The 27814-nt window shown below is 41.0% G+C and overlaps 1 protein-coding gene across 2 annotated transcripts; it reads left to right on the forward strand.

The window, feature by feature from the left end:
* The first annotated feature begins 97 nt into the window (after window positions 1-97).
* LOC144633171 (polycystin-1-like protein 2) lies at window positions 98-26702 on the forward strand. 2 transcript variants are annotated; one of them, XM_078491972.1, is made up of 25 exons: window positions 98-390; window positions 1998-2108; window positions 2843-3593; window positions 5724-6111; window positions 6655-6834; window positions 7551-7724; window positions 8378-8503; window positions 9028-9207; window positions 9957-10205; window positions 10940-11209; window positions 11638-11994; window positions 12507-12615; window positions 12840-13590; window positions 15034-15424; window positions 16139-16339; window positions 16856-17026; window positions 17293-17418; window positions 17506-17709; window positions 19009-19257; window positions 19827-20090; window positions 20213-20611; window positions 21354-21590; window positions 21755-23182; window positions 23609-23777; window positions 24771-26702. In XM_078491972.1, the coding sequence occupies exons 2-25, from the start codon at window positions 2099-2101 to the stop codon at window positions 26570-26572; spliced, it is 9186 nt and encodes a 3061-aa protein (XP_078348098.1). In that variant the 5' UTR covers window positions 98-390; window positions 1998-2098; the 3' UTR covers window positions 26573-26702. The 2 variants fall into 2 exon arrangements, with proteins under 2 accessions (XP_078348098.1, XP_078348099.1); XM_078491973.1 differs by having other exon boundaries at window positions 99-390; window positions 17518-17709.
* The last annotated feature ends 1112 nt before the right edge of the window (window positions 26703-27814 follow it).

Below are 27814 nucleotides of genomic sequence, written 5' to 3' on the forward strand. Positions count from 1 at the left end.
GCATGCGGGAATTTAATTCTCTACGAAACAAATTTTAAAAGTACTGAATGCTATTTACAAAATATTTCCTTTACCACCAGAATTTTCAGCACAAGTGCCGTACAGCTCATGAACTTTTCTGAGGCTGACAAGTTTGCTCGCGCAATTTTTGTAGTTTTAAAAATGGCGTGTTACTGTATCACGTCAGCTTCGCCGAAGAATCACGTTCAAATCGTCGTTCAAATCTTGCTGCAAAGGTTGCTGCAAAACGGTTCACAGGAAAGCAGTGTCTTTTCACGGAAAATGCGGCTGGTTGGAACATTCATAACCTTTCAGATTTGCAGTATATGTCAGAAAACAAAAGCTTATTCCTGAGTTAAAACTCCAAACCAACGAACAACAATGATCGAGGTATGTGAACAAGCCAACAGCTTTGTATTTTACATGACTTGTTTAGATCCGATTATTGAAATTTTGGTTAACGAAAATGGCAGCAGGCGGATAAGTTTCGTTATGGAAAATCGCTGATTTATTACTTTCAGTAAAAAGGAAAAGCGAAATTTTCTTAATAGGATTCAGTCGGTCGCTCATTCAATTGAGTCCGACCGCTAATTATCACTCTGAATTTTGCGCCTTGGTGCTCGGGCGAAATTAAACAACCCGACAACTGACTGTATATAATAAATAAAAAGCTTTGAGTAAAGTTCATATAACTTAACCTTGCTAACAAATAGTCAGTTCACCACATAGGCTAAAAGAAGTGTGTCTCACTCTGAGCTTATAATTGACTTACCGCCGAAGGTCATTCCAATTCCAATGATGGCCTTGTCGTGTCCTAAAATAAAGCTTGAACTTGATATAATTGAGACCCGGTAACTCTACGATTTCTTAAGGTGGCCGAATACAGTTTTTACGTGGCTCAATGGCGCGCGCTACGATTTCCTGCTTGACGTCGCGCGGCCTAAAATGGCGCTAGCACCTCTAAACAGAAAGGAAAAAGAGTTCCATCTGTTTTACCGCGCTTTACTAAATTTGTATACAAAAGAAAACTTCAAAATACTTTCAGATAGGTCTCGAAACCTGGGACGGAAAAAATACAACAAAAAGTGTGGATAAACAACCGACGGAGAAGTTCTATTTCTGTCTTTCATTATCGCTCGCGACGCATGGCGTCATATTAGCGCGCGCTCGCACGCGCAATTTGATTCGCTTCGGAAGTCGTAAAAGCCAGATTTTGATCCAGATTTTCTCGAAAACCTACCGTACAACCTATTATGAAACTTTCACAATTAAATTTAAGGGGTGAACCACGTCCACGGCCAAAATTTTGAAAAAATCTGTAAGACAGATTTTGAGCTATTTTAAAAATCGACAAAATATCACATTTTCCTATTTTGCGAAAAATCTGTCTTACAGATTTTTATATTATTTTGCATGAATGATAAATCAAAGCCAATTTCTTATTTCTGAAATTTTGAGGTAGGGTCATACGGGTAGATTTTGAGAAAAAACGCCGTTTAAAATACTAGTGCCAGTCCCCTCATAAGCACTCGGCCGTTCATTTAAACTGTTTATTAGCATTTTTATTTTCCAAATATCGCAGTAGATTGTTTTAGGATGTAACAAACAGTGATAAGAGAAAGACAAAACGTTTTTGGAGATTGTACAAGAGAGTTAAAGGTTGGACTGATTTACCCTCTCAAAACTGTATTAAGCCACCTTAAACTGCAGTTGTTTGAATGTAGTGGTTTCGATGTCACAAGGAATTTCTCTCATGAAACACGGACTCAGTTTTGTTCCAAGGAGAAGTCGTAGCTCCGAAAAGATCGAAATCCCGATAAATGAAATGGCGCTTCTTTGCTCAAGAAAGCCATTTGTGTGCATGTACTGTATTTTTTATGCGCTTTTGATTGGTTGTTATCACATTAAGTTGGTTTTGATTGTTTTTTTTTTCTACCATTCCCGGCTTGGATCACTGATGAGTTTCGGGAAAAAACATTTGCGAAATTTTTTGACAGGTTATCCAACAAGCAAGAATGTCAGAAGCACGTCGAGAAAGAAGACAGTTGTGTATCTTCAGAAATGGTCGCTGGATTTTGTGTACTGAAAGCTAGAAGCGATGGCTAACGGTATGTACGATAAATAGAAGTGAAAAAGAGAAACACAAATTTAACACCACAAATCGAAAACAACGATTATGCTCTTCTTTAGTTTTATTGGGTTTATGAGCCCTTTCCTTTTCTGTGGAAAAATCGGTAAGAATTTACTGGCAAATGGAACAGTACAGTTTTTCAACAAACACAATGGCGCGGGACGAGTGTACACCGTTTGAAATCTTTCCAGAGGAAAGGACAGATCCATTTCATTTCCCACGGGAACAACCACGTATTTCATCAAGGAGCATTGTAATAGTGCGAAAAAGCCAAACGGTTCAATCAGAAAGTTGCCCTCCCCAGCCTTCTTCAATTTGTCAGAAATTTCAGGTGTTCTTTGGGGTGTTGTTATAAATAAGAAACCCATTTACACACGCTAAAATCTCTACCACTCAAACTCTCAAGCCTTCCCCAAAACCGAGTTTAGAGACGGCGCTTCCTCTAAACAGTAAATCAAAAAAAGGGAAGGTCCATTTGGGATCGTTTTATTTCCACGTCGGTTATTGGGAGTGCTGTGCCAACAACTTATAAGTAGGATGTAGAAATTAAAGGTTCCTGGGTCCCTTTTTTGGCCCGTGCCAATGGCGCTTAGAACAATGAAGTTTCGCCATTATAAGGTAACAGTTTTTACCGGTTTTACAAAATTTTTAATTTTTAATTACTTCCAATATTGCTTTTGTCTTCACTACTGGTTGATGTTACTTTTCAAGATGGTTGCACGCCTCCAAATGTCACCATATCAGGCCTCTCAGATAATGAACAAGATCCTCTATCAGTTCGTCCTTCCAGCGATGTGGTCGTACATGGCATCCTTGGAGAGCCGAACTGTAACACAACCTTCCCCACGGTCTCCTGGCAACTGATTACCTACAGCCGAGCACAAAATGGTACCTTATACGAAGACGAGGAGCTAGACTTAGATACAAACGGAACAGAACTGAAGCTACACAAACGATCGTATGATTACAGCGATCTGTATCAAGTCTTGCTAAAGGTGCAAATGCCTAGCAATGGCCTGTCTAAGGAGGCTCGAGGATATTTCAAAATCGTTAAATCACCGCTCAGAGCCGGGATCTCAGGTGGTGCCGCAGTCACAAGACCAATCAATACGAACGTCACTTTAGATGGTTCGCCTTCTAGAGACCCGGACGTGGAGCCTGGTGACCACTCTTCAATGCAATTCACGTGGTTGTGTAAAAGACGATATGAGAATTTCCCGACTGGTCCAACATCCAATATGACAGTTGTCAGCCCTCAGTCGGGTCCAGGCGATGGCGGTTGCTTTGGAACGGGTGTCGGAAAACTAGGTTCTAATAACGTCACAGTATTGTTAGATGTGAGTTATATGAACATTTGGTGGATGCATGACGTCAAGCTTATTGTGGAGAAGGACGATCGACAGGCATCCACTGTGCAAGAAATAGAGATTGTCAGCGGTAACCCACCAGAAGTAACAATTCAGTAAGTACGCAGTGAAATATGTTTTCAGTCGGAGAATCAGAGGAACAAAATAAACAGTAGACCAAGAAATGACACTATGAGAGTTCACTAAGCCCATGCTTTTCTCTCCCACCGTTTCTATTATCAACACGAAGTATCCTCTTAACGAAATGCTGCCGTGAAATTTCGGCGGGGGGCAGGGGATGGCTTATAAAAAACATTAAAAATTGTGTGAGTGGTAGTTGGGGGAGGGGGCTTATTAGAGAAAAGATGTTAGAGTGGGTAAATAAGCTTTGGTGGTTTTTCTGCATTTTTTCGACGTTTTTGCTTGTTTACAAGCTAAAAACGTAGAATAGGGGTTAGTGGACAAAATTTGGAACCACATATTTGTAAACTCTCAAGGGACTTTTTTAATTTCTCAAGGGACTGTTTTAATTTCTCAAGGGATTACTTTCCGCTGTGGGTGATCACTTGCGATCTCGTGAAAAAAAACGTGACTTGTCACATTTACAAACGTTATATAACAATTTTAAAAGTGACATGTCAGCTTTCTTATCTCAACGCACGTGTGTCTGAAAGGCGATCTATAAAAAGCGTCGCACAAACAATGGATTGCGTAACTAAAACACGAATAAATAATCACCAGCACTTACATCGTTTAAAAATTACAAACGTCAAAAATAAACCATACCAAAAAACTCGCTCTTTTCAAAGATATTATTGAAGTTAAAACAAATGCAAGAGATGGGGGCTTCTTTTAGCTTTGGAGCGGTTAAAAATTAGGCCAAATTTGGTCGCTACATGCAAGCGCAACTCTATTTCGTCATCAGCCTAGGTCGTTAGGGACGTGACCTCGCGTTGACAGGGAATGACAGCAATGTTGCATGAATCGGCTTTACAACATGCGATCGTATCTACGCAGTTCGAGTGGAATTTCAGTCAAAGACAGCAAAATTCTTTCTTATTTCATCTTCAAATATAATTCGAAAGCATTCACTGTATATATGGCTTTTGTTTAATCCTGGGTCTTGATATCCGACCCTCGCAGAGCCTAGACAAAACGCAGCTTGAGTGTAACGATTTGTTTACGCTGCAATTATATTTTGCTGTTTCATTTGCTAATTTCGCTGCCGTAATCGACTGCCTTGAAAGGTCCTTGCAATTTTAAAGTATAGAATTGTCAGATCTCGGTGAAATTTGCACGTTTATTTGTGTAATGTTAAGGAATATGTGTATAAATACCCGGCGCGGACAAGCCATTTTTGAGCCAGTTTTCTCCGACAGTAGTCGGAAATATCTCTTCGCGCTCGAACTCCCCTTCTCCTTCCCCTTTGAACGCCGGCCACGCAGGCTATCGTTACGCTACGGCCTTGCATTGAACAGCGGTCTACCTATAACAATTCAGATATGGCGTCACAAAATGACAAAAACAAAGCGTCAAACGCAGACGCATATTTTGCTGTTTCATTTGCTAATTTCGCTGCCGTAATCGACTGCCTCGAAAGGTCCTTGCAATTTTAAAGTATAGAATTGTCAGATCTCGGTGAAATTTGCACTGTTTATTTGTGTAATGTTAAGGAATATGTGTATAAATACCCGGCGCGGACGAGCCATTTTTGACAAAATTATATGGCTGCATTTCCTCCGCGAAGATAGGAAATTGTTAAACTAAACTACAAAGAAACTGTAATGATAAGTTCGAAGAACAATGCACAGGATAAACCTTCGACTCGTACTTCATGCAAAAACGTCGATATCTCGAAGAGACTTTGATTCTCAATACGGTTTCTCTTGTTTACTGTGATATAAACGGTTTAGCGCCTCTGATGTCTTTTCTCAGGAAACTTACATTATGATACAATAAAGTAAAAATTTTGGATGTTGACAATCAGATTTGTTATGATAGTAAGCCATCGAGCGGTTTAGACAATATCGATTTCTTGACGCCGAGCGTATCTCCCTATGCATCTGCATTACGCGAGAAATTACTTATCACGAAATAGCATCTTAAGTAACTACCCTACTGACTTCTGTTAAGGTTGACGCCCTCCCTCCCCCCCCCCCCTTAATCGATGGCAGTAGGGTAGCTTAGCCCATATGTATATGATTATATTTACGTTAAACGGATGTTTTTCCGAATTTCTTTTTAAGGTGTCTTGTGAATTGTGAAGATAATATGGACATATCAACTCGGCTGAGCTTGACAACCACATGCACAGGTCCCGGATGTAACATGGCGTCTTATCAATGGCAGCTTTACGGTGTTAGTTCCGGTGGCTCTGTCTTTCCAGTAGACCTGACTCGAGACATGACAGAAACTGATCTTAATCTTCCCGGTATTGTCATAAAAGAAAGCCATCTCTCATATAATAGGACGTATCGACTGATGGTCACTGTCACACCGGAGAACGGTCCCTCGGGAAGGGCGGCTTATCAGTTTGGAACAAACGCCCCACCCCTCTCTGGACAGTGTACTGTGTCAAGCTTTAGTGGAGTAGCTTTGAAGACGAAATTTTATTTCAGCTGCGATGGCTGGATGGTAAATATTTTCAATCCTGTTTAGTAATAAGATCTAAATTAATGTGCTTAAATAAGTAGTCTAGGCCCCGGGGGACTCGAGAGTTATTCAATTGGGCGCTAGTAGCATGTTAGCATTGGCGAGGGCTAGTTTCGTGGATTTATGACACATTCAGTGAAAATAAGGAAATGATTAATCAAAACACAAAATATAGCTTTATTTTGTTGTGGGCAATCATGTCACGTCATAAAATCCTAAATAACGGCGCGCGGAAAATTCAAAAACCAAAATAGCTGATATTCGTATTCAATTTTTTCGTTCTCTTTTTTCTTTTTTTTTTTTTTTGCATTGCCTGTTTTCCCATCTATTTAACAAAAATTTGTTCCAAAAGTGGGAGTTTTCTTGATTCAATGCTTCAACAGTTTTTTGCGCATCTTAGAGCAGGATTTTTTACCAAAAGCAATCTATTTTCTCTTCGCCAGTGGCACACAATAAGGCCACCATTTCTCTTAGCTTCCTAGTGTTAAAGGAATATTAACGTTTTCTTCACTGACATTTTTGCAGGGCACGAACGAACCCCTCACCTACAAGTTTCAATTGAGAACCGGTTCAGTGGACACAGTATTAGCGTACGGACATCAGCGAACCTTGAACACTGTGTTGCCTCCAGGCAAGATAGTTGTTGAAATCATGGTGATTGACAGTCTGTCGCCATCCAGAAGAACAATTCCAGTGACATTGCAGGTAATAGTGTCCGATTTTGAATAATTGCAATTGATGCGTTCTCATGAAAACTGTTAACAGCTTCCTGTATTTTTACTGCGTGGGCTAAATTCAGAGGATAAAAACAAGAATATCTGAAAAACTGATATCAAAGGAGCTATGTTTCGGGGATGTCGCAGATTCTTGGTCTAAACTGTTATGTAATCAAACTACGGCTCTAAATATCGATTTTTTTTTTGTAGACGCGCGGAAACAACATGAAAAGTTGAGCCTTAATTTTTCAAATTGCAATCCATTTCTATCCAAGCCATCCGCAGCCAAAGGCGCTTGTTATCAGTTTTAGTACTCTAATATAGCAATGTTTAATAAAAATGGCCGGTCGACTATTTTTTTTTGGTTTCCTGCGACACAAATATAAATTTTGGCTATTCAAAAATCCTGGTAAAATCCGTGACAAAGCCCACTAAAATGACATCCATCTTTGTCTCATTTCGATGCGGATCAAAAGTGTGGCAAAGCCAACTTTCTGTGCAGTGAAATGTATCAGGCTGCATCTTTGAGACTCAAAACCACTTTCCAGTTATATATAAAAGGGTCTGCAGAGTACAACCAGGTCCTTAGGATCGGGATAGCAGGACAGAAGACGCTGGCATTTAGAAATTTTTCGACTGAAAGCCATACAACTTACATGATAAACTAGTACTCTGTAATTTCAGGCTTTCTTCTCTGCATTTTAGGTTCAACCTATCCCGGCAGATGAAGACATTCATGCACTCATCATGGAAAAATTCAGTGAATTAAAGCGCGAATTGAACTTGAAGAAAAATATGATGGCTGTTACACAGTTGGCACATTCGATGCTAGAGACGATAAATCAGTCAAATACCACCACCACAGAGGATAGAATCATGGTGGGTCACTAACTAACAATTAGAATGCAAGAGCTTGAGGTTTTGGCTGAGTCAACTATCAGAGTCGATAAAACCAACAACGAGAAGTCTTCTGCCCGATTCCCTCTATGGCACGCGCTTGCAGGGAATCATGGTAATTGTATTAATCAAACCATGCGCGAGAGTTAGCAGCGATGAATACAACAACCGTGATTCCCTGCAGGTTCGCGCCATAGAGGGAATCGGGCATTGTTTAAGCATTACCCAGTCGGGTTGATCAATTGAACTCTAATTTATTCACGGTTTTGTTCATTGATACTTTTTGGCAAGAATCAATCAAGAGCATATGCCTGTGTAGCCAATGTTAGTCACTGGGTTATGCTAAATACTGAAAAGTGTAAAGTGTTGTTGTGTGTATCATCACCCAAGTCGCGGCAACATGTTGCGCGAAATCATTAGACATGAGTTTGTGCAACACATTGCCGCAAAACAAGTGCAAAACGGGGGTAATGCAAGCAACTATACTTTTCAACTTGCAACGCAACATTGTTATTAGCCAACTGAGAGAAAATAATACCACAGACTTACTGTCAACAAAATTAAAACTAATTCTTAGCCAAGCCTCTTTTGCTAGCCTCAGTTTCACGCGAGTCATTTATCTCTATTTATTTCAGATTAAGGATTACATCTTGGAGCAAATGTCAAACGCGGAAGTAAATACTTTAAATTTCTTAACTCAAGTGACGTCAATGATCGCACGAGCAACACTGGAACCCAGTGAAGTTACAGTTGAAAAACAGGTGAGTGCGAGCCATGACGCTGAGCGCCTGTTGATTGGTCAGTTGTTCTTCGACTTTGTCAAATCTGTTTATTTTACCAACTTATTATGGTAGATCGTACATTATTGAAAACTAGAGCTTTGGAAGCTCTAGAGTTTTGATTGGCATATATACCGGCCACTGGATCTTTGCGGCCTCGAAGCTCGATTCCGCCGTTCGCCGTAACAAAGCACTCGCACTCGGTCGCGCATCCCGCCACTACGCAGGCTATACCATACCCAACAAGTCTTTTTCCGGTCTTTTAATTTTGCGAAATAAAATAAACAAGATTTGCCGATGATTCGGTGGTTGTTGGGTGTGAGGTTAAAATAGCCAACACGGCGCATTTTATTACAAGTTTAAAAACTCGCGCTCGCGGAATAATTGTTAAATAAACGAGTTAAATATTATGTAATTGCTCGGAGCCTAACGCATTTCTGTTTTCGTGCGTTCGGCATCTCACTTCAAATTAAACAACCTAAAGGTAGATTTTTTGATCTCATCAGACAGCTGCAATCGAAACCTTAAGTCACATGACTACCATGCTAAAAGACACAGCCACTGGGTTTGATGGATCTGAGAGTGTCGCTGAAGTGGAACAAGGAGCTGGCAATATGTTGTTCGCTCTTGTTAATCTGCTTAACTCCACCGCGCACAAAATCAGAAACGGCACACAGCTATCACAAGTACGTGTTGTTATTTATTATATTTGTCGCATCTTTGCTGCTTCATGAATGTTATGAGGTTAATGGAAGGAATAGTTAGTAACGTCGTTCAACCTGCAGAGATCTTATTCTTATTCAGGCATGTGCACAGTGCATGTGCTACCTTGCCATCAAGTCCCGCACTCCCTGTTTTCCCGCTCTTTACCGACCCAAATACAACGGCGCCTGGGTACAAGGTCACGGCCCTTTAGCCAAGATCAATTTCAGTTTATATTAGTTACTTTAGACAACTAAGTCAGCTGAAAATCACCAAATGCCAAAAAAAAAACTGAACTTGCAGTACAGCCCACTGAAGGTAAATTAAAAATTCATGGACGAGATTGTCTATAAAAACTCTATCTCTCGTCGTCCACTCATTTCATCGACATCCACATCCATCTTGATCCATCTACAAGTTCCATAATGGTGACGTTGCTCAACAGAGCAGATCCGTATAGTTTCTCTGCATGAAATTAAGGTTGTTGCTTGCGCGCGGTAAATCGGAGACGAGCCGATGAACGAATCATAGACAATACAAGGATCCCTGTAGTTCTACGTCGCCTGTTTCGAATTTTTCTGCTCGAATCCCAGACGTCTCTCAAGCGGGGCAAACTGAGCGCGTAACGAAATAAAGCTGTTTTCCTGGTCGTCATTCGTGTATGCTTCTCACAGAGAGATAGAAAAACTGAAGGACATATTGTATGTTCTAAAACATTTCTTTTCATTTGCAGAACAAACAAGTGTTCAACAGCAGCTTGAATCTCATTTATGATGCAAGTACAGCTCTGACGTCAAGAATGGTGGTGGATCAAGACCCTCACCAGATTAAAACAGACTCGATGGACATACTGGTTTATAGACTTAGTCCCACGTCATTGGGAAAACAGACGGACGTTCCAGGACTTGAAGCAGGATTCAGAGTTCCTTTTCAAGCAATCGCCGCAGACAAAGCAAATGATACTTCGTACATTGATACTGTGGTAAGATGAAGTGCATTAGAAGATTTGTTCATGCCAGGCTGGAGTTAACATAAAAACCTTCTTCGCTCTGTAATGGTTTACGAATAATTAACGTTCAGGTGTAGAGATTTTGGTTTTGTCTCAACCAGTCATATCACTGGAAATCATATAGACAAAATTGTCTATTGCCTAGACTGTTGATATATTTAGATCCCGGAATAAATTGGTGTTTTGTTACAGTTGCCGAGCAACAGGCATAAAGCTGGCATAAAAGTAGAGTGCTTTTTTACTCTAATTTGGCAGCAAAACGGTGGTGTTTTTAATATTCATAACAATCTTTCTCATTTCGCGGACAAACTTTGTAAACAGGTCTAAACATGATGCGGTTTTTCTAAGTATAGCAAGCGGTAAGCTGAATTCCAATGATTGTGGCCTTCTTGGCCTGGTAACTATCGTCACTTTTGTTTTGTTCTTTTGTGAGAAGGGGTAATAGGGTGGTGTAGGTAATCGGAGCAAACCTGCGATCAGACGTTCTTTTTTTCGCGGCGCTTTCTCTTTCCTCAATTTGGCAAATATATGTCTCAGTCCATTTGTTGAGGGCCACGCCCAAGGAGCACGATCTACTGAAATCAAGGAGCGTAATGTGGCAAGCTTGGTACATATTCTGGCCCCAAAACAGTTTTATCAAATTGCGCTTTATCACGGCATTCAACATAGATTAATTTATACATCCTGGCTAATAATTTTCTTCCCAGATGACCGTGAGTGGATTTAATTATTATGCATGGAATAACAGCTCATCTCTGGTGAATTCTCACGTCCTGAGTTTGGCCTTCAGAGATCACAGAGGAGAGACGTTAACAGTCCAAGACAGCAGTCAAGACATAGAGATTACGATTCCACGAGGAATAACGTCACAAAATGTAACCTCACATTATGCTAAGCCCAGCAGTGAAGGAAAGATGCAGTACCATAAACTGTCAGTTTCATCATTGCCTGATAACGGAGCCAACTTAACACTGACAGTTAGTATGATGTCGACATAGGTCCTAATATAACCGGTGTTCATACATTTCTAATATAACCAGTTGGAGAATTTATCATTTATTTAATAAAAATATTGTAGCATGAACTGATATAGCTAAAGGGTGGTGGTAGTATAAGTCCATCACTAAGTGCTGTAAACTTTTGTGAGTCAACTTTGCATACTCTGAATTACTAACTTAATAACCCCATAGCTCCTCAGAGGAGCATAGGGCATCCACAGAAATACATCACTACGAACGATCTTAAACTAATCTGGCGATCTTATGCCAATCTGACCCAGTTTGGCGCAGTTCCAGTTCCGCTGATCGTTTCCAGCTAAGTTTGGGCGGCCCCGTCACCTCTTACCCTGCAGGAAGACTCCTGCAGGTTCCACTCTAAATTACGAATAATTAATTCTTGTTTTCAGGTCGAGCCTGATCAGTACTCTGTGTTTGACATATTTGTACGCTATGGATATCGGCCAACTGTCTCAACATTTGACTCAAAAAGACGACTCCCGGATGAATCATGCACGCAGCTTTCCTACAGTTCCACCGCTGGTTGTAAAGCGGGCGCATACAACGTGCAACGTTTAGATGACGTAATTGACAAGCCAGGCACGTATTTCGTAGGTGTCCATTACCAGGGGAGCTCTGGGAGCGCAAAGAGACGCAGACGAGATTATGACCCAACAACTGATGCCAATTACACCATGGGTGTCTATCAGGAGCAATGTCTGTCTTGGAACAGCACAGAAGAAGAGTGGTCCTCACATGGGTGCCAAGTTAGTTTCACTGTTGCTGTTTTTAAGACAACATAAAAAGAGAATAAGTATTTGGATAAACGAGTTGCTTAGGATATTTCCCGTTAAAACAGTTGCTTTTTAAAACAATATGTCACGTTAAATGAGGAGTTTTGTAACTCTGCGTCATGCCTTTGAAGACTTACTTGTATGGTTTCATATTTTCTTATGCATTCAGAGAAGGAGTTACAGTTATTATACACATTGAAATTGTTGTGCGCAATATCCTAGATTGCAGACATTTGTGTAAAAAAAAAAAAAAAAAAATGATGTACATAGTAGTTGACACACGTCAAAATTGCGCGCGCGCAAGGTTATAGAATGTAAACACGCGTTCACTGTTGGATGCACCGTGAAGTTAGAGAAAAACTGGAAATCGTTATTTTATAAGAAAGGATTCTGATAAATTCTTCTACAACAATTCTATTTTAATCGTTAACGTTTTCCACACTTTTATCTTTATATTTGACTTAATACATTTTTATTGTTTTAAGGTTGGCCTCGGATCCAGCATAACTTCTGTTCACTGCTTGTGCAATCATTTGTCGCCATTTGGAGGGAATTGTCTGTTGATGCCTATTGCTCTAGTCAGCGAGCCTGAAGGTCAGCAAAAGGACTTTTCATAGAGATACCTTTGAACATTGTAGTGTCAGGTCATGCTGCTAAGCAATCTTAAAAATACGTCACGATTGGTTATTTTTCGGAGACGAAATTCTTCTGACTAAAGTGGTGAACCGACTAATTGCATTTGTAATGACACAATTAAAGGTAATTACGAAAGTGACAAATTGCCTTATCATGTTTCTTTTTTATTTTTATTATTTCAGATGGCTGTATACCTCCAGAAATTAGTATCAGTCTTCCTGAGAAAATGGCATCTGCACTTTCTATTCTTCGGTCAAACGACTACCTAATAAAGATGAGTGTCGGTGAACCACACTGTAACACGAAGGTGCCACAGTTTCAGTGGATGATGTACAAACTTGAAGGTGATTACAACATGGGTTTCGTGGCTGATGGCAACGGAACTGAATTGGAAGCTATTAACAATGAGTGGCTCTTACAGAAACGACATCTTGCTTACGGTGTCTACCGAGTGGAAGTCAAAGCAACCATGCCTGAGGACCCCGAAGGACTCAGTATCGATCAAGGTTATTTAAACATCACCCAATCAACGCTTGAAGCCAAGATAGCAGGAGGTAGCAAAATTACTCGAGGAAAAGGAAGTGTTATCAACTTGAATGGTTCGTTATCAAAAGACCCCGATGTGGAACCTGGAAACCACACTTTTATACAGTTCATGTGGTTATGTAAGAATTACCTGGAGAGCTTTCCCAATGGTTCACTAAATACTATCCCAGTTGTCACCGCGTACTCAGGTCCAGGAACAGGTGGCTGCTTTGGAACGGGTGTAGGAAGACTGAGCTCTAGTAACATGACGGCGACGTTAGAAACTAGCAACATGATTGTAGGCGAGACGTATGACGTCAAACTTGTTGTGACAAAGGACGATCGGGAAGCTGACACTGTACAAGAAATAGCAATTATCAGCGGTGATCCACCGGAATTAAGCCTGAGGTAGGTGTATATATACTGCATATTTCACGAAAAACAGGACATAATTTATTATGAGTACATGAACACGAATATTAATAACAAAAATTGAAATGAAAAAACAACAACACAGGATTGTTGTGGTTTTATGTGGCGTTGTGTGGTGTGAAGGTACGGTGCGGTTTGATTTTATTATTATTATTATTATTATTATTATTATTATTATTATTATTATTATTATTATTATTATTATTATTACAAGTGAAACCGGTAAAAACAATATATAATTATATATCCCATAGAAAACAGGTAATTGAAAAAGAAGACAACAGACAACTGCAGCTTACTTCATAAGCAAATGCCCACAAGTGGCCAGAAAATATCCAACCCACCCCAAGGAGAGGAGAGGAGGCCAAAGAGAAGCATAGAGATCGGGGTGGGAGTCACCAAAGCTGGGAGGAACCACACCTGGGCACCACTGACACCACCTGATAATTTTCGTTTTTCCTTATTATTATTTTTAACAAAAAATGTGAACCCAGAAAAAAACATGAAACGAGCGGGAGAAGCGCCGCCCACACTGCGGAGCCCGCGGGACACCCCCGGGGAAGTCCACTGCAGCCCCCCCAGCAAGAAGGGAAGAGAGGGACAGCCCGCGAGCGAACGGGCGCCCCGGAGGGGGAGGGCGGAGGGAGGGGGGGCGAGACGCCCGGCGCCCCGGACAGGGGGGGGAGGGCCGCCCCGGCGGGATTTAGAGAAAAAGTGATAAAATGTCAATTGAGCACTACCAGACTCCATTGAAATTGACATAGCCCCTTTTTTTATTTGCGAGTCAAGGCTATGATGAGGAGGGTGGAGGGGAGGTAGGAGACTATGAAGGATGACGAAGGAGAGTGGGAAGGTTTTTATTATTATTATATATTGTTTTTATTATTATTATGCGGTGTGAGACGTGGTGTGCAGTGGGGTGAGCTGTCACGTGGTACTGTGAGCTGTGGTCTGGTCTGGCCTGGCCTGATCAGTTTAGTGTAGTCAAGTCTAGCCAAGTCTAGGCTGTTTTGGTTAATAATAATATTTAATTTTTTCAGAAATAGAAATTACTGACGTACCTGATGTATTTTTGTTTCCCGGCATTTTCCAATTTCCAATCTACGTTCACTTACAAATGTTTCATAACCTGTTATCTTAACATTTGTCTTATCAAGATGGACAAGCGAGCAGTATGTTTCCATAACATGTTAGCCTTATTCCGGATCAATTTAGGTTTCTGGGAAACTGCTCACCTACCCCTCCCCAAACCTAACATTTTGCCCAAAGCGATAACTAAGGGTTAATGTTAGGTTTGGGGAGGGGTAGGTGAGCAGTTTCCCAGAAACCTAAATTGATCCCTTATTCCTTTATATAGGGAGCAGGTAAAGTCTTTATATAAATGTGGCGGGACGCATTTTGGTCTTTTTGTTATTTCAGTTGTGTATCTAACTGCGATCAAGTGGTAAATCCTTCCATTCGCCTAAGTCTGACAACCACATGCACTGGGCATGCGTGTAACACGGCGGTATATCAATGGCAGCTTGTCACTGTAAATCCTAGTGGCGATGAACTCAGTGAAATATCCCTGACTCGTGACATGACAGAAACTAAGCTTGATCGTCCTGGTATAATCATCAAAAGGGACCAACTTGTGGGAGGAACTCTTTATCGATTGAAAGTCACTGCAACACCGGATAACGGACCTGCGGGAAGTGCGGCTTATCAGTTTAGAACAAACGCCCCACCCCACTCTGGACAGTGCATTGTGACACCTAGAAGTGGCGAGGCTTTGAAGACAAACTTCGCATTTAACTGTACTGGATGGCAAGTGAGTGCCAGTTATTAAACATTATAAAAAGAATAGCTTACTTATAGAACGTCTTTCAGTTTAGTCTCAAAATATGGAATAGTTTGATTTTTGTATTAATCCAAACTATATCAAAATTCTTAAGCGTGTTTGGTTATCAATAGCCCTATTTGAGCACTTATAGGACAGTGTACGCGTTATGCCTGCGTAATTAGACAGTACGCGTCATTTTGCGCGCGCTGTTGTTGTGCATTTTGTTGAGTTAACTGTTATGTTTTTCAGTATTCACAAAGACGTGAAACTATTTAACCGGAGATTAGTTTCTTTCACGGTCGTCCGATTTGTAAATCACTTGTATGATTACAGATCGAATTGAACTCCACTCAGGCCTATTACCATTATTAATTTGTTTTGCCATTGGTTTGAAGACAATCACCTCTCCTTCTAGACCAATCAGATGTAAAACCAAAACCAGTCGCGACTTTTTGCGTTTTACCGCGCTTGGCGTCGGTTTCGTTTGCTCGTTTTGGCTTGTAATTGATTCACTGCGTTATTCACGTTTGTTATTTACGTTTCTGTTGTTTGCCTGATTCAATTGCATTGCATTGCGAAGTCTGATTGTATTGCAGGGAAGGTTAATGCCTACCTGCAGAACCATTTCACAAGACGCCATCATGGCATTCATAAACTATGAAACCTCTCACTGTACCCTTTATTGTTTTCTTCTCTTCGTAGGATCCCGATCAGCCGCTGACCTACCATTTTTCCTATAAAACTGATCCTGGTTTGTATACTCTGGTTGCATACGGGTCTGAGCATCACGTGACCACCGTGCTGCCTCCGGGAAAGGATAAAGCAAATAACTACACGGTTGATTTTAAAATAAAAGTGATTGACAGCCTGTCAGCTGCCACATCGGATTATCTGTCAGTACAGGTAAATTCATTTAAATTCCTATTGATTTTGAATTGTTTCACTTTCCCTGTGGTAATTCGGTCCCGCACGTTGTGATGCCGAAAATATCGCGCAGCGTAAAATTGGTTTGTCAAGATATTCCGTCTTGTGAGTGAGTTCAAATATCTTCGAAACTTCCTTGGAAGTCTTCGTTTCTCTCCGTTAAAGTTCGAAAAATGATCGGAAACAACAATCGGAGAATCTTCGGAAATCTTCGGTCTTGAAACGACAGAAAATGCTCAGAAAACAAAAAGTTGCTAGGACGTGAAAGAGTTGTCCCAAATATAAAAACCTGTCGAGAGTTTTTGGGTCATCTTAGCCGCCCAACCCCCACCACGTTCCAAAACGCTCCGCCTCCTGTGATATTATATTCGACTTCGGCTGTATTCAAAACATGATAACTACCTTTGCCGGGTTACACTTCTTTCCCTTGTTGAAAATTTCCCCTCTAAGCCCTCAAGCATATTCTCATCAGTAATCCTTTCTGTGTGCTGTTAGGTGCTCCCTCCTTCAGAAGATGAAGATCTTACTCACCTCGCAGTCGGGAACAGCAGTGAGATCAACCTGCTGCTTCAGACAGGAAAACTTGGCTCCGCGACACAGATGACAAACGCTGTGCTTGAAACTGTATCTCAATCGGATACGACGAGCACTGAAGACAGGATTGCAGTAAGTGTAACTCGCAACTAATCGACGACTATTTTTTTCTTACAAAGCTACACGATATGTAGCTTCGTTTTAAAATTCTCAGAGAGAACATCTGAGCTGTTTCCGATTGACCTTAAAAAGTAATCTTTGTCTTCCTTACCCTGTGATTGGTTGAAGACACTCGTTCAACTTGGTCTCACCAATCAGAACAAACACGTTACTTTCTTTGCTGTCTTTATTTTGTTGTTGTTTTTTGGTTGCTAAGTGCCACTTGTGCCTTGTTACAGATAAAAGACTCCATCATGCAACAAGTCTCAAACGTGAAGGTCAATAATTTGCATTCGCTAACTCAAGTGACGTCAGTCATTGCACGAGCCACACTGGAACCCAGTGAAGTGACAGTTCAAACACAGGTAATTTGTGCCGCACGTGTTCAAACCATCCTACGCACGTGATATACCAAACACGGTTATCTGAAAGCACACCCAATAAACCTATAGTTATATTTTCAGGGCCTCGCTTTTCCGACACTGGATAGCTTGACCACTTTGTGGACAAATAAGATGGCAGAAGATCAGGAATCTGAAGCGGTTGTGATGGAAGAAGGAGGAGAAAACCTGGTACTCTGTCTTGGCAACTTACTCAACTCTGCTTCACAGAAAGTTACAGCAGGAACAAACGCGCCAGAAGTGACAAAAACGCAGGTAAAATGTCGGTCAATAAAGAGTTCAGCCGAGCGAACAAAATCGGCGTTTCTTCTTGAGAAATTCAGTTGACTCAGCTAAGAGCATCCGTATGCTAACAGTAAAGGTGTCAAACAACATATTTATAACACCTTGTTGATGCTGACTCGTCCCCATTCGTCTCGTATGCGAAAATTGCAAGAAACCTTTTCGTTCTGCTTCTTCCTTCCCATGATTCCCTCCTAGACTCACGACGGACTCAAAACAAGACTGGGTACGAGTTAGATGTTTAAGTGATAACTTATATTATTATACATTGGAATTACTTTGAAACATGTGATTGGTCGAGCGCATTCAGTCAATATACAGTAGCATGTGAACTTGACATGATAACCCAATATCTGTAGCAGATATTGGGTTATCATGTCGAGTTCAAAGTCCGCCTAGTTTCCAAGCCCCTCGTCCGTGTAGTGCTGTCAAACTTTTGAAAATATGGCTGAGCGATTCGCCTCGGTTTCCGAAGAGGAATGAAAGGTTTGATCGAGAGTAAAGATTCTAAAAACACCAAGAGAACAACAAGTGTAAAAATTCTGAATGATTATTTGAGGGAGAAGAACCTGGAGGAGCCAAAAGATAACACCGCTTTGGCCAATGTTCTGACGAGGTTTTACGCCGGCGCTAGAAAAAGTGATGGCAAATTGTTTGAAAACGTATAATAAAACAATTATTGAATTCGGTTTTTACATGATATCGTGAATTATCAAAACCTCGTATCTGTGGATAATTCACGATATCATGCTCAACCTCATCCAATAATTGCTTAATACTTATAGCAACAGTTTAAAAACCTATTCCTATTTTTTTTATCCAATCACAAATTTTCACGAGCACTCAACAGTCACGTCAGCATGACGTTATGGGAACGGAAACCTTTCGTGTAAATCAAGTTTTACATTCATTTACACGAAACAATACGTGTCGTAGTCTTGTGCAAAGCTTGTCGCATGCGACAACTTGTATGGTTTGATTTGGGTCTTAGAATCCTTTAACTCAATGAAAAAATATGTTTTTGGGAAGTTGATTTTTTAAGTACGCCATGCAGCAAGAGATTGGGTATATAACTCCTAACAGAGGAGCCCCGAAGGACGTATTCTCATAGTAATTCTGTATAGACTAAATCTGATTACGATAAAAAAGAGTTAGGGACAGTTCGGATTTAAATGAGGTGATTAAAAAAGTTCCATTGGTTTTCCCAGTGTATTGACGATAAAATGCAACGTACACCATCTTTAATATTCAAACCGTTTTCTTATTTTGAAGAGTATGGAAATTATTCAAGCCACCGAGCAACTCATCGATGATGTTAGTACAGCTCTGTTGTCAAGAATGATGGTGGATCAAGAACCTCGCCAAGTCAAGACACAGTCCATGAACATGGTGCTAAACAGGCTGAGCTCCAGTTCTCTTGGAACGACCACGGGAGTTTCTCAAGCTGGTGCAAGTTTGAAAATATCTTTTGACGCCATCACAGACGAAAAAGCTAAAGATGCTCAGTTCATCGATACAATGGTGAGGAAAATTCAAGAAAGTTTCGTGGTCCCATTTCACACATGCCTCACTAGTTGTTGCTCATTCGTACAACGCACTACAATTTTCGTCAAATGTCGTGGGACACTAAACCTTTACGTCGACAAATTATCTTTGTCTCCACCATCCCACCCTTAGCGCAATGTTGATTTTCGTGCCAAGGACTTTTAGCTGGAAATGTAGCACATTTATTTTTTGCTTAAACCAGGCCACGCGTTGGCACGGACGGTCAAACGTGAACTTGATTGAAGCGGTGGTTTAACAGAAAACTCCTACAAAATTTCATTCAATTTGTACGAAACCGTCGTCATTTATATGAATGATTCGTCTTCTTTGGTGATGTAGCTAACATTCATCCGTAAATAACAAATCGATGTTGTTTATAACGTTGCAGCGTCAAGGAGTAAAGGAAACAGGCAAGGATGTTATCGAAGTCACCGGGGTCCCACACATTCCATACTTAAATTCTGACTTGACCATTATTTTACACTTTCTTTCGATGATTTCCTGCTGAGACAATCAAAAAACTGACCTCTGAAATTTCTTGTCAGGTCACAGCCACCAAGTTTAATCCTTATTCATGGGACACTAGTTCTTCACTTGTGAGCTCTAACGTGGTCAATGTGGTCATTAAAAATCACAAAGGAGAAACGTTAAAAGTCGAGGACAGCAAAGAGAATATAGAGATCAAGATTCCAAGAAAAGTTCACTCAACCGAAGAGGAAGATGAATCGCTTTTTATAAAGCCCAGAAGTGAAGGGAAGATGCAGCACCACAAAGTCTACGTGGGAGAAGAAAATACCGTACGGCTTAAGGTAAGTATGGTGTACAGTCCAGAGTTATTAGGTTTAGAAAACCATAAAGAAAATGTCTTATTTTTACTTGCGATTGAGTAGGAATAACATAAATGTAAATGCTATTTGCATATATTTGACAGATCCAGATAGCTCAGCCCGGTTCACTCGACGTGTTCATTCGCTATGGCAAGCGGCCAACGGTAACTAAATTTGACGTCAAACAAAGAATCAGCAAGGATGCAAACGAGATTTTACTACTAGATGACGTCATCGTGAAGTCTGGTATATACTTCATTGGTATTCTTTACGATAACAACAGCAAGGAAAAGAGACAAAAGAAGAGGTCTTGTTCTGATGGGGACCGACAAAAGAGAGCATGCGTGGAAGCCAAGGATCCTCCTCGGTTAAACTCTATAGGGCGCATCGTTAACCCAGTTTATGAGCCCGAAATTGACCTGAATTACTCCATCAGTGGTCAAGAGGATAAGTGCTTATTCTGGAACAGGACAAAAGAGCAATGGTCTCCCCAAGGGTGCAAGGTAAGCACACCGGGGTACATACTGAAACACTTGCGTGTATCGCATAACAAATAAAGCACTTGTGTTGTAGTCGGCACTTTTCTTTGATGACAAAGCAGTGCCTGGAACGGTGCAAATCATGTGCCAAAATACTTTGTTTCCTCAAAAAGTGCACGCACACGTGTAAAAGGCGAACAGGGGCGGATTTTGCGCCTGATGTTTCACGCCACCAAGATATTTTTTGCATTTTCAGCCGGATTTCTCACCTGGTGTTTCGCGTCACTGAGAAATATCTCGGCGGCGTGGAATATCAAGCGAAAAATCCTTCAGAATTTACATTCCACAACCAAAAAGTGGTTAATCATTTAGGAATCATTGGGAATCATTTAATTAGAATGTTCATTCTATTTGCATTTATTTGACCATTCATAACCATTCTATTCGTTAACCATTCTACTCTATTCACTATGCTCTTAGCAACCATGTGATTGCTTCTGCACCCACTCGGTTGCCTGGCACTGCTATGATGCACTTCCAAGTCCTTTTAAAGGCACTTTCTTTCCCCCTCCCACATGTTGCGATCAAACTTCACGTGGGGCACCGATATTCATATGAACTTATGGTCATCTGTAAGTGCCGATTTTGCAATTTAAAAATGCAGAAAAGCGCGTGACAAAAAAAACCGGCCATCATTGTATTTAGCTGCGAGCTTTGAGCATTGAGTCAACATTTCACAACTGGTTTTTCATTGTTGCCATTTCAGGTTGGCAAGAGGACCAACTCGACAGTCTTGCACTGCCTGTGTAACCACCTGACATCATTTGGTGGAGGTGTCCTGATGATGCCAAACAAGCTGGATTTTGATGTCGTCTATACTGAAATCAAACGACTCGACCAGACTGGGAACATCATCGTCCTTAGCGCGATAATTGTTGTGCTGCTGTTATATTTTCTAGCGGTGATATTCGCAAGAAAAGCAGACAAACGAGATATTCTTAAGGTACTACAAACTTCCTCGTACGTTGTGAAGGCAGGATACCCACAAAGATTTACCGCTTTAGCTTTGACTTTGAATTACTAAAAGTTTGTTGCGAGATACGTTCGAGGCGTCACTGCTTTCGAGTATTCCCATATGATTGACAGACCTTTTTTGTTTTTTGACAGACCGGTCCAGCTTTCCAGTTGCCTTCAAGCCAAGAAGCAACCTTTCAGTATGATCTGACCGTTATCACTGGAGTATGGAGGGATTCTGGGACGGATGCCAAAGTTGCGATCGTCATTCATGGAAACGACGCACAAAGCCAACCCATAATACTACACAAGAACATGATTAAGTCAAGAACAGTGTTGGCAAGAGGTAGCGAAGATTCGTTCACCATCAACTTGCCAATGTCTTTGGGTGAAGTTCGCTACATTCACGTATGGCATGATAACTCAGGGAAAAGTCCTTCGTGGTTCCTCAGTCACGTGATTGTTACGGATCACCAGACGGAAGAAAAGTGGACTTTTGTGAGTGACAGCTGGTTCGCTGTGGAGAAAGGCGACGGCATGACTAACAGAATTCTTATGCCAGTTTCCCCTCGTGAATTGAAAAGCTTCAAATATTCGTTGAAGTCGCGGCAATCGAAGAGCTTTTCAGATGGGCATTTGTGGCTCTCAGTAGTTACGAAAACACCCACAAGCAAATTCACACGTGTACAAAGGGCTACTTGCTGTCTTTGTGTGTTAATGGCCGGGATGCTGGCAAACGCCATGTTCTACAGGAATGACAAAGAGCCAGACGCCACTATTCAAGTAGGCCCTCTTACATTTAGCTGGAGGCAGCTAATGATTGGTTTAGAAAGTGGGTTGATGATCACTCCTGTAAACTTCTTGATCATGAACCTGTATAAGAGGAGCTCCACGAAGCCCTCCAACAAAGTTGGTGCGACTACGACGACGTCAAAGGCGTCCTTAAAAACAGGAAGCAGTGTCGTTACTGAGCCATGCAAGGGAATACAGAACAGCACCTTCACATTCAAAGCAGCCAAACAACGTGACGCTGAAGGAAGGGCGTCCAAATGTTCAATTATTTCATCGTTTTTTGCTTGGTTGCTATCTTTTCTTGTGTTTTTCGTCTGTGCCACAATCACTTTTTATTACAGTTTACAGTGGGGAAAAGACATTGCGAATCAGTGGTTGTCCTCGATGTTCGTATCATTTACAGAAGATTTGTTCGTTTTACAGCCAACCAAGATATATTTAATCATGGTGTTGTCGGCGTGTTTGTTCAACAGATACGAACCTGAAGTAATACGCCATGAAACGAACGAAGACAAGTACGCTGTCACACCCAGGAAATCGAACAGTGAGGCTGAAAGCACGGTGAGCGATGATATACAAAACATCAGGATTGACATTCCCCTTGAACGGGAGCTCGAGCGAGTACGACAATACAGAAGGAAAGAAGCTGAAGCGTTCTCGTTTGGAAGAGAGCTGGCCATTTTTCTATTTTTCTTATTTTTGTTGATGGTCGTGTGTTACGGCAATAGGAACTATCATGGATTCCTCATTGGCAAGAACACTCAAGACACTTTCAGTAACTTCCCTGCGGTAGGTGCCATATGTAGCTCATTATCCCTTATCTCAAGGTCACAATTCTTGAAACAGTTTCACTGGTAAGTGGATCCCTTACCACCGTGTTGCTCGCAATAGTCTTCTTTGTTACACTTTTCTTCTCTAATGATTGATTTCTTGGAATTTTGTTACCAAAAAAATACGTTTGAACGATCTTCCAGTATGAGATGTGGGAGAAAAGGTTTTTATTATTTTTATCTAAGGTTGATTTAAAATTTCGTTTTAATGGTAAGTTAGGTAAATGTTATTCAAGGAAAGTCTTCTCTGGAAAATATCAGGACAATTACTTCCCATTCTTTCTACTCACGTATTAACTTAACTTAATGCTACAGAATTCAGAAATACAGCGTCGTTAACGTTAATATATAATTGCGTTGAGCCGGTTTCTCTTACGTTTGATAGGCTTGTGACGTGGATCGTTTTTGGAACTTTCTAGAAGGCCAGTTTTCTGCTGGTATTTACGCCACCGAGTGGTACAACGGTCAGAAAGTTAAAAGGCAAGAGTTTATCGACAACAAGATGTCAATTGTACTGGGAATGCCTCGTCTGAGACAACTTCGAATACAGAAAGGTCCTTTATGATTCACTATTGTTTTCATTGCATGATCTAGATTATTTGCTATAAGGAAACTGCCCAGCAATCACTGAAGAAACCTCAACATGGTTAAAAAATTCAAGCAGCATCGGTTATATATAACAGTTGTACATGTTCTGTTTAACAAATAGATTTCATTTTGCCGTGCGTCTGTTCAGTAATAGATCACAGATGACGTCAAAATGTGGTATGAACAGAGAAGTGGCCCACGAGGCGCTAGCCGAGTGGGTCACTGATGTTCATACCACATTTTGACGTCTTCTGTGATCTATTACTGAACAGACGCACGGCAAAATGAAATCTATTTGTTTTATATAATAACACAAGACTTCAGCACACTTCTGTGTGAACAATGCTGCCGTACCGATGAGCTAAGTTTTCGTTAACACGAAGCATTGTCCACATTTTGAATAAACAGAAAAATGGTCAATTGAAAGTCAATGAAAAAACTAACCTTTATTCCGATTTGGAAAGTTGTTCAAATCTGTAAGCATTAACCGAAGCGTTCAACCGCAATTCGTTTGTTTTCCGTGGCGTCGTCCAACTGTACAACATCGGTCAAACTTTCATAGAGATTTCGGATAATTTCTCGAATAATTCACTGTCTTCTTCAAGCTTGTTTCGCCCAGTTAAATGCTTCGAAAGGTGAACGATGCTTGGCGTATTGTTTCTCACTGAAGATTTGTAATTAAGCTGAACTTTTTTGCTTTGTTGTGGCCTCGCAAGTTTGAAAAACTTTGCCGACAACTCTGATTTGGACTATGAACTCTGATCACGCGCGCGAGTCACACCACCGCGTGACGTCATCCATGTGTCTGTACTCTGATAGATCATAAGTAAGAACCAATCAAAATGCGCGTAGAATTCAGGTTATTATTTAATACCTAATCAAACATGCTATGTGTTTCTGTGGCTCTGTTCTACCTAGAACTAAAACATATTAAATACCTCATATCTACCTTCTTTCAGATTCTTGCACCGTTCCACTTGAAGCTCAGGTTATCACCAAACACTGCAACGACTTTTACAGCCAAGAGAAAGAGGACAGAACTCCCTTGAATCTCCCAGGATGGACACCGATTAACAACAGCGCTCAGTTCGAGAATGTATCTAAACTCTGTCCAGCACCGTGGCGTTACACCTCACCTGAAGACCTGCAGTTGATTTCGAGTTGGGGCTTCTTCACTGTTTATGATGGAGGTGGTTACGTAGCTGATCTGGGTTACAGCAAAGACACTGCTGGTCCATTTATCTCCTCTCTGCGGCAGAAAGGCTGGATAGACCGCCACACCCGCGCTGTTCTGCTTGAATTCACCATTTACAATCCTTATACCGGCTACCTGAGCATCTCAACATACTACTACGAGATATTGCCAACCGGTTATGGCAACACGTTTCCAAGGATCGATACGGTATTGTTGACGAGCACCGAATCTGGTTTGTACCAGTTTTACCTGATTTGCCAGCTCTTGTATATCATGCTGGTGTTCTTCTTTATCATTAAACAGCTGTATAGAATGTTTCGCCAGAGACGTGCCTATTTTCGCAATGTGTGGAACGTGATAGAGATTCTGCAACTCATTTCTTCCTCCTTGGTTGTGGCTTTTTACGTAATCAAATCCAAGGTCATTCTCAAAAGAATTTCGACGCTTAAAAAGAACCCTTTTGTCCCAGCTAGCTTTCAGGATGTGATCATGTGGAACGAAGCCGAGAATGCAGCTTTAGCGTTTGCAGTTTTTATTGCTACACTTAAGCTTCTTCGCATGATTCGCTTCAATCCTCACGTTATCATATTGTTGCAGTCTTTTCGTGTATCCAGGGAGTTACTTGTATCGTACTCTGTACTTTTTGTAGTTATTTTTATCTCATACGCTCAGCTAGGGAGAGTGGCTCTAGGTAGCAACATGTACCGTTACTCGACGTTTGTGCGCACTTTAGCAGCGGAACTGTTGATGTGCCTTGGTGGCGACATGCAGTTTCGTGAATTACAAGGAATTGATCGAGTCCTTGGACCGTTCTTTTCAGTTACGTTCGTATCTTTGATGTCGTTTATTTTTGTCAATTTCTTCGTGGCCATCTTAAACGAATCTTATGAAGATGCGAGAGAGAACACTGACAGAGAATCCGAGGAATTTGAGATGGCTGATTTCATCATGGAGCAACTGGCGGGAATGCTGGGATTTGGACGAAAGCACTCAGAACAGGAAAACAAAGATAAAGAAATTACGGCAAAAGGCAGCTTGCCTTCGACCAAAAGTTCTCTTACTTCTGACATAAAGCCACAACAGAAATCGGGAGAACTGAGCAAAATGGCAGAACATAGTCCAGTTTCACGCCATAAAATGATTCGTCCAAGACGAAACAATAAACCGCTGGAGGATAACCTGAAAAATGAGAGCAGAAAACCAAAAGAAAAACAAGTTGTTATAGACATTGAGTGCGAGTCAAAAGAAAACGAAGAACACATTTTACAGAAACTGGATTCGTTAACTGCAACCATTGCAAAAGATGCCATACGAGAGGATGTTGAACTTCTTTGCTTCATTTGGTTGTTATCTGATGAGAAAAGAAGAGTTCCAAAGCGAACGACAGTGCTGCAAATTGATGCTGGTGAAAATTCTTCAACGTCATCTATTGCGTGCATTTCATTAAACTCTGATAACACTTACGAACAATGTGGAGCTTTCCAGAATGAAGCGGCACACGGATCTGCTGATCATTTGGGTAGCCAGAAGAAATCACAACCAAGTGGCTCCATCAGATGTTGGTGAAAAGGAGTTTCACTCCAAGCGATAAAATCGAACTGGTGCAATTGATGGAGTAAAACACTATGCGCAAACGATATGGCTGCAAGCCAGAGCAGCATTTTAAATGCAGAAATGAGACAGCTCTCACAAGACGAAAGTTAAGGGCCAGAAATACCACTTGGAGTCTACAAGAACCAAGGTGATTTTGACAAGATATTCAAGGTGCCAGAAAAATACCGGTGTTTGGATAGTTTGAGGTTAATCCGTTGGTTCCCAGATGTTAGGCAGTATTTCCAAACATGCCTGACTGTGTATTTTGTAGCACCCCCAGGATAGCACCCATAATTAGCGTTTCACTTCATTGTAAAATATGCGAAAACGAAAGTGGGTAATAAATATGCATGGTATTACCATTAAATGAAGAACTTATCCAATCGTGTTTGAAGTTGTTCACGTACATAAAAAATTCTTTGTTAATAACTATATGCATAACAATTAACAAAAGCTGAAGGAAGGTCGAGAGATTTTTAGATTTTGGAGGAGATGTAGTTGGTTCTTTGAGAGCTATTTTACATCATTTGTACATACAGCTAATTCGAGAAACGTTGCCGGAAAAAGCTCAAAAGTGCACGCGAAAAGACCGAATGGTGGTTTGGGTATTCACTGGAATTTTGCATATTGGCCTAGAGGAAATGTGCAAGCATATATTTTTGCACGTGAAGATTTTGTTTTTCCTCTCAGGACGCCTTTTTTCTGTAGCTTTACTCTTTCTGACGCATGTCTTTGAGTTTGGAAAATTTTTCTAAAATTTATCGTGGTTTAAAAGTACCTTGTTTCCACATGTCTGAAGAGAAGGAAAACGTGCAAATTCGCGTTTGTCATCTTATTAGTACTCAGCACGTGCAGTAGCTCTCTACTTCTACCCATACTACCTTTTGGTCTTGTCGCGTGCACTTTTGTGCTTTTTCTGACAACCTTTCTCGAATCAGCTGTAAATTCAAATTGTCAGTGCATACATTGACGCGGATTATCGAACTCACTCGGTCGGTGTCGAGACTTTGTTTCGTTGTATAACATGCTCCATGGTCAACCTTGACCGACAGATGACTAGTATTTATCACATGCTCGCGGAATTGATTGTTGTAACGAACACCATCAGGTGCCATCATCACTGAACACGAGCATGAAACACTGCACGCTTGATGTACATGATCGGCAAAAGGAAAGTGGCTCGATCACGCGACTTCACTCTTTTTTTTATAAGAA

This window comes from Oculina patagonica, chromosome 12, assembly GCF_052425735.1.
Source record: "Oculina patagonica isolate OP01 chromosome 12, crgOcupat, whole genome shotgun sequence".
NCBI lineage: Eukaryota > Metazoa > Cnidaria > Anthozoa > Scleractinia > Oculinidae > Oculina > Oculina patagonica.

Coding starts and splice junctions, on each gene's coding strand:
- LOC144633171 (XM_078491972.1), top strand. Junction 6,112..6,654: donor TCAGCTGCGATGGCTGGATG/GTAAATATTTTC, acceptor ACATTTTTGCAG/GGCACGAACGAACCCCTCAC. Junction 8,504..9,027: donor AAGTTACAGTTGAAAAACAG/GTGAGTGCGAGC, acceptor TGATCTCATCAG/ACAGCTGCAATCGAAACCTT.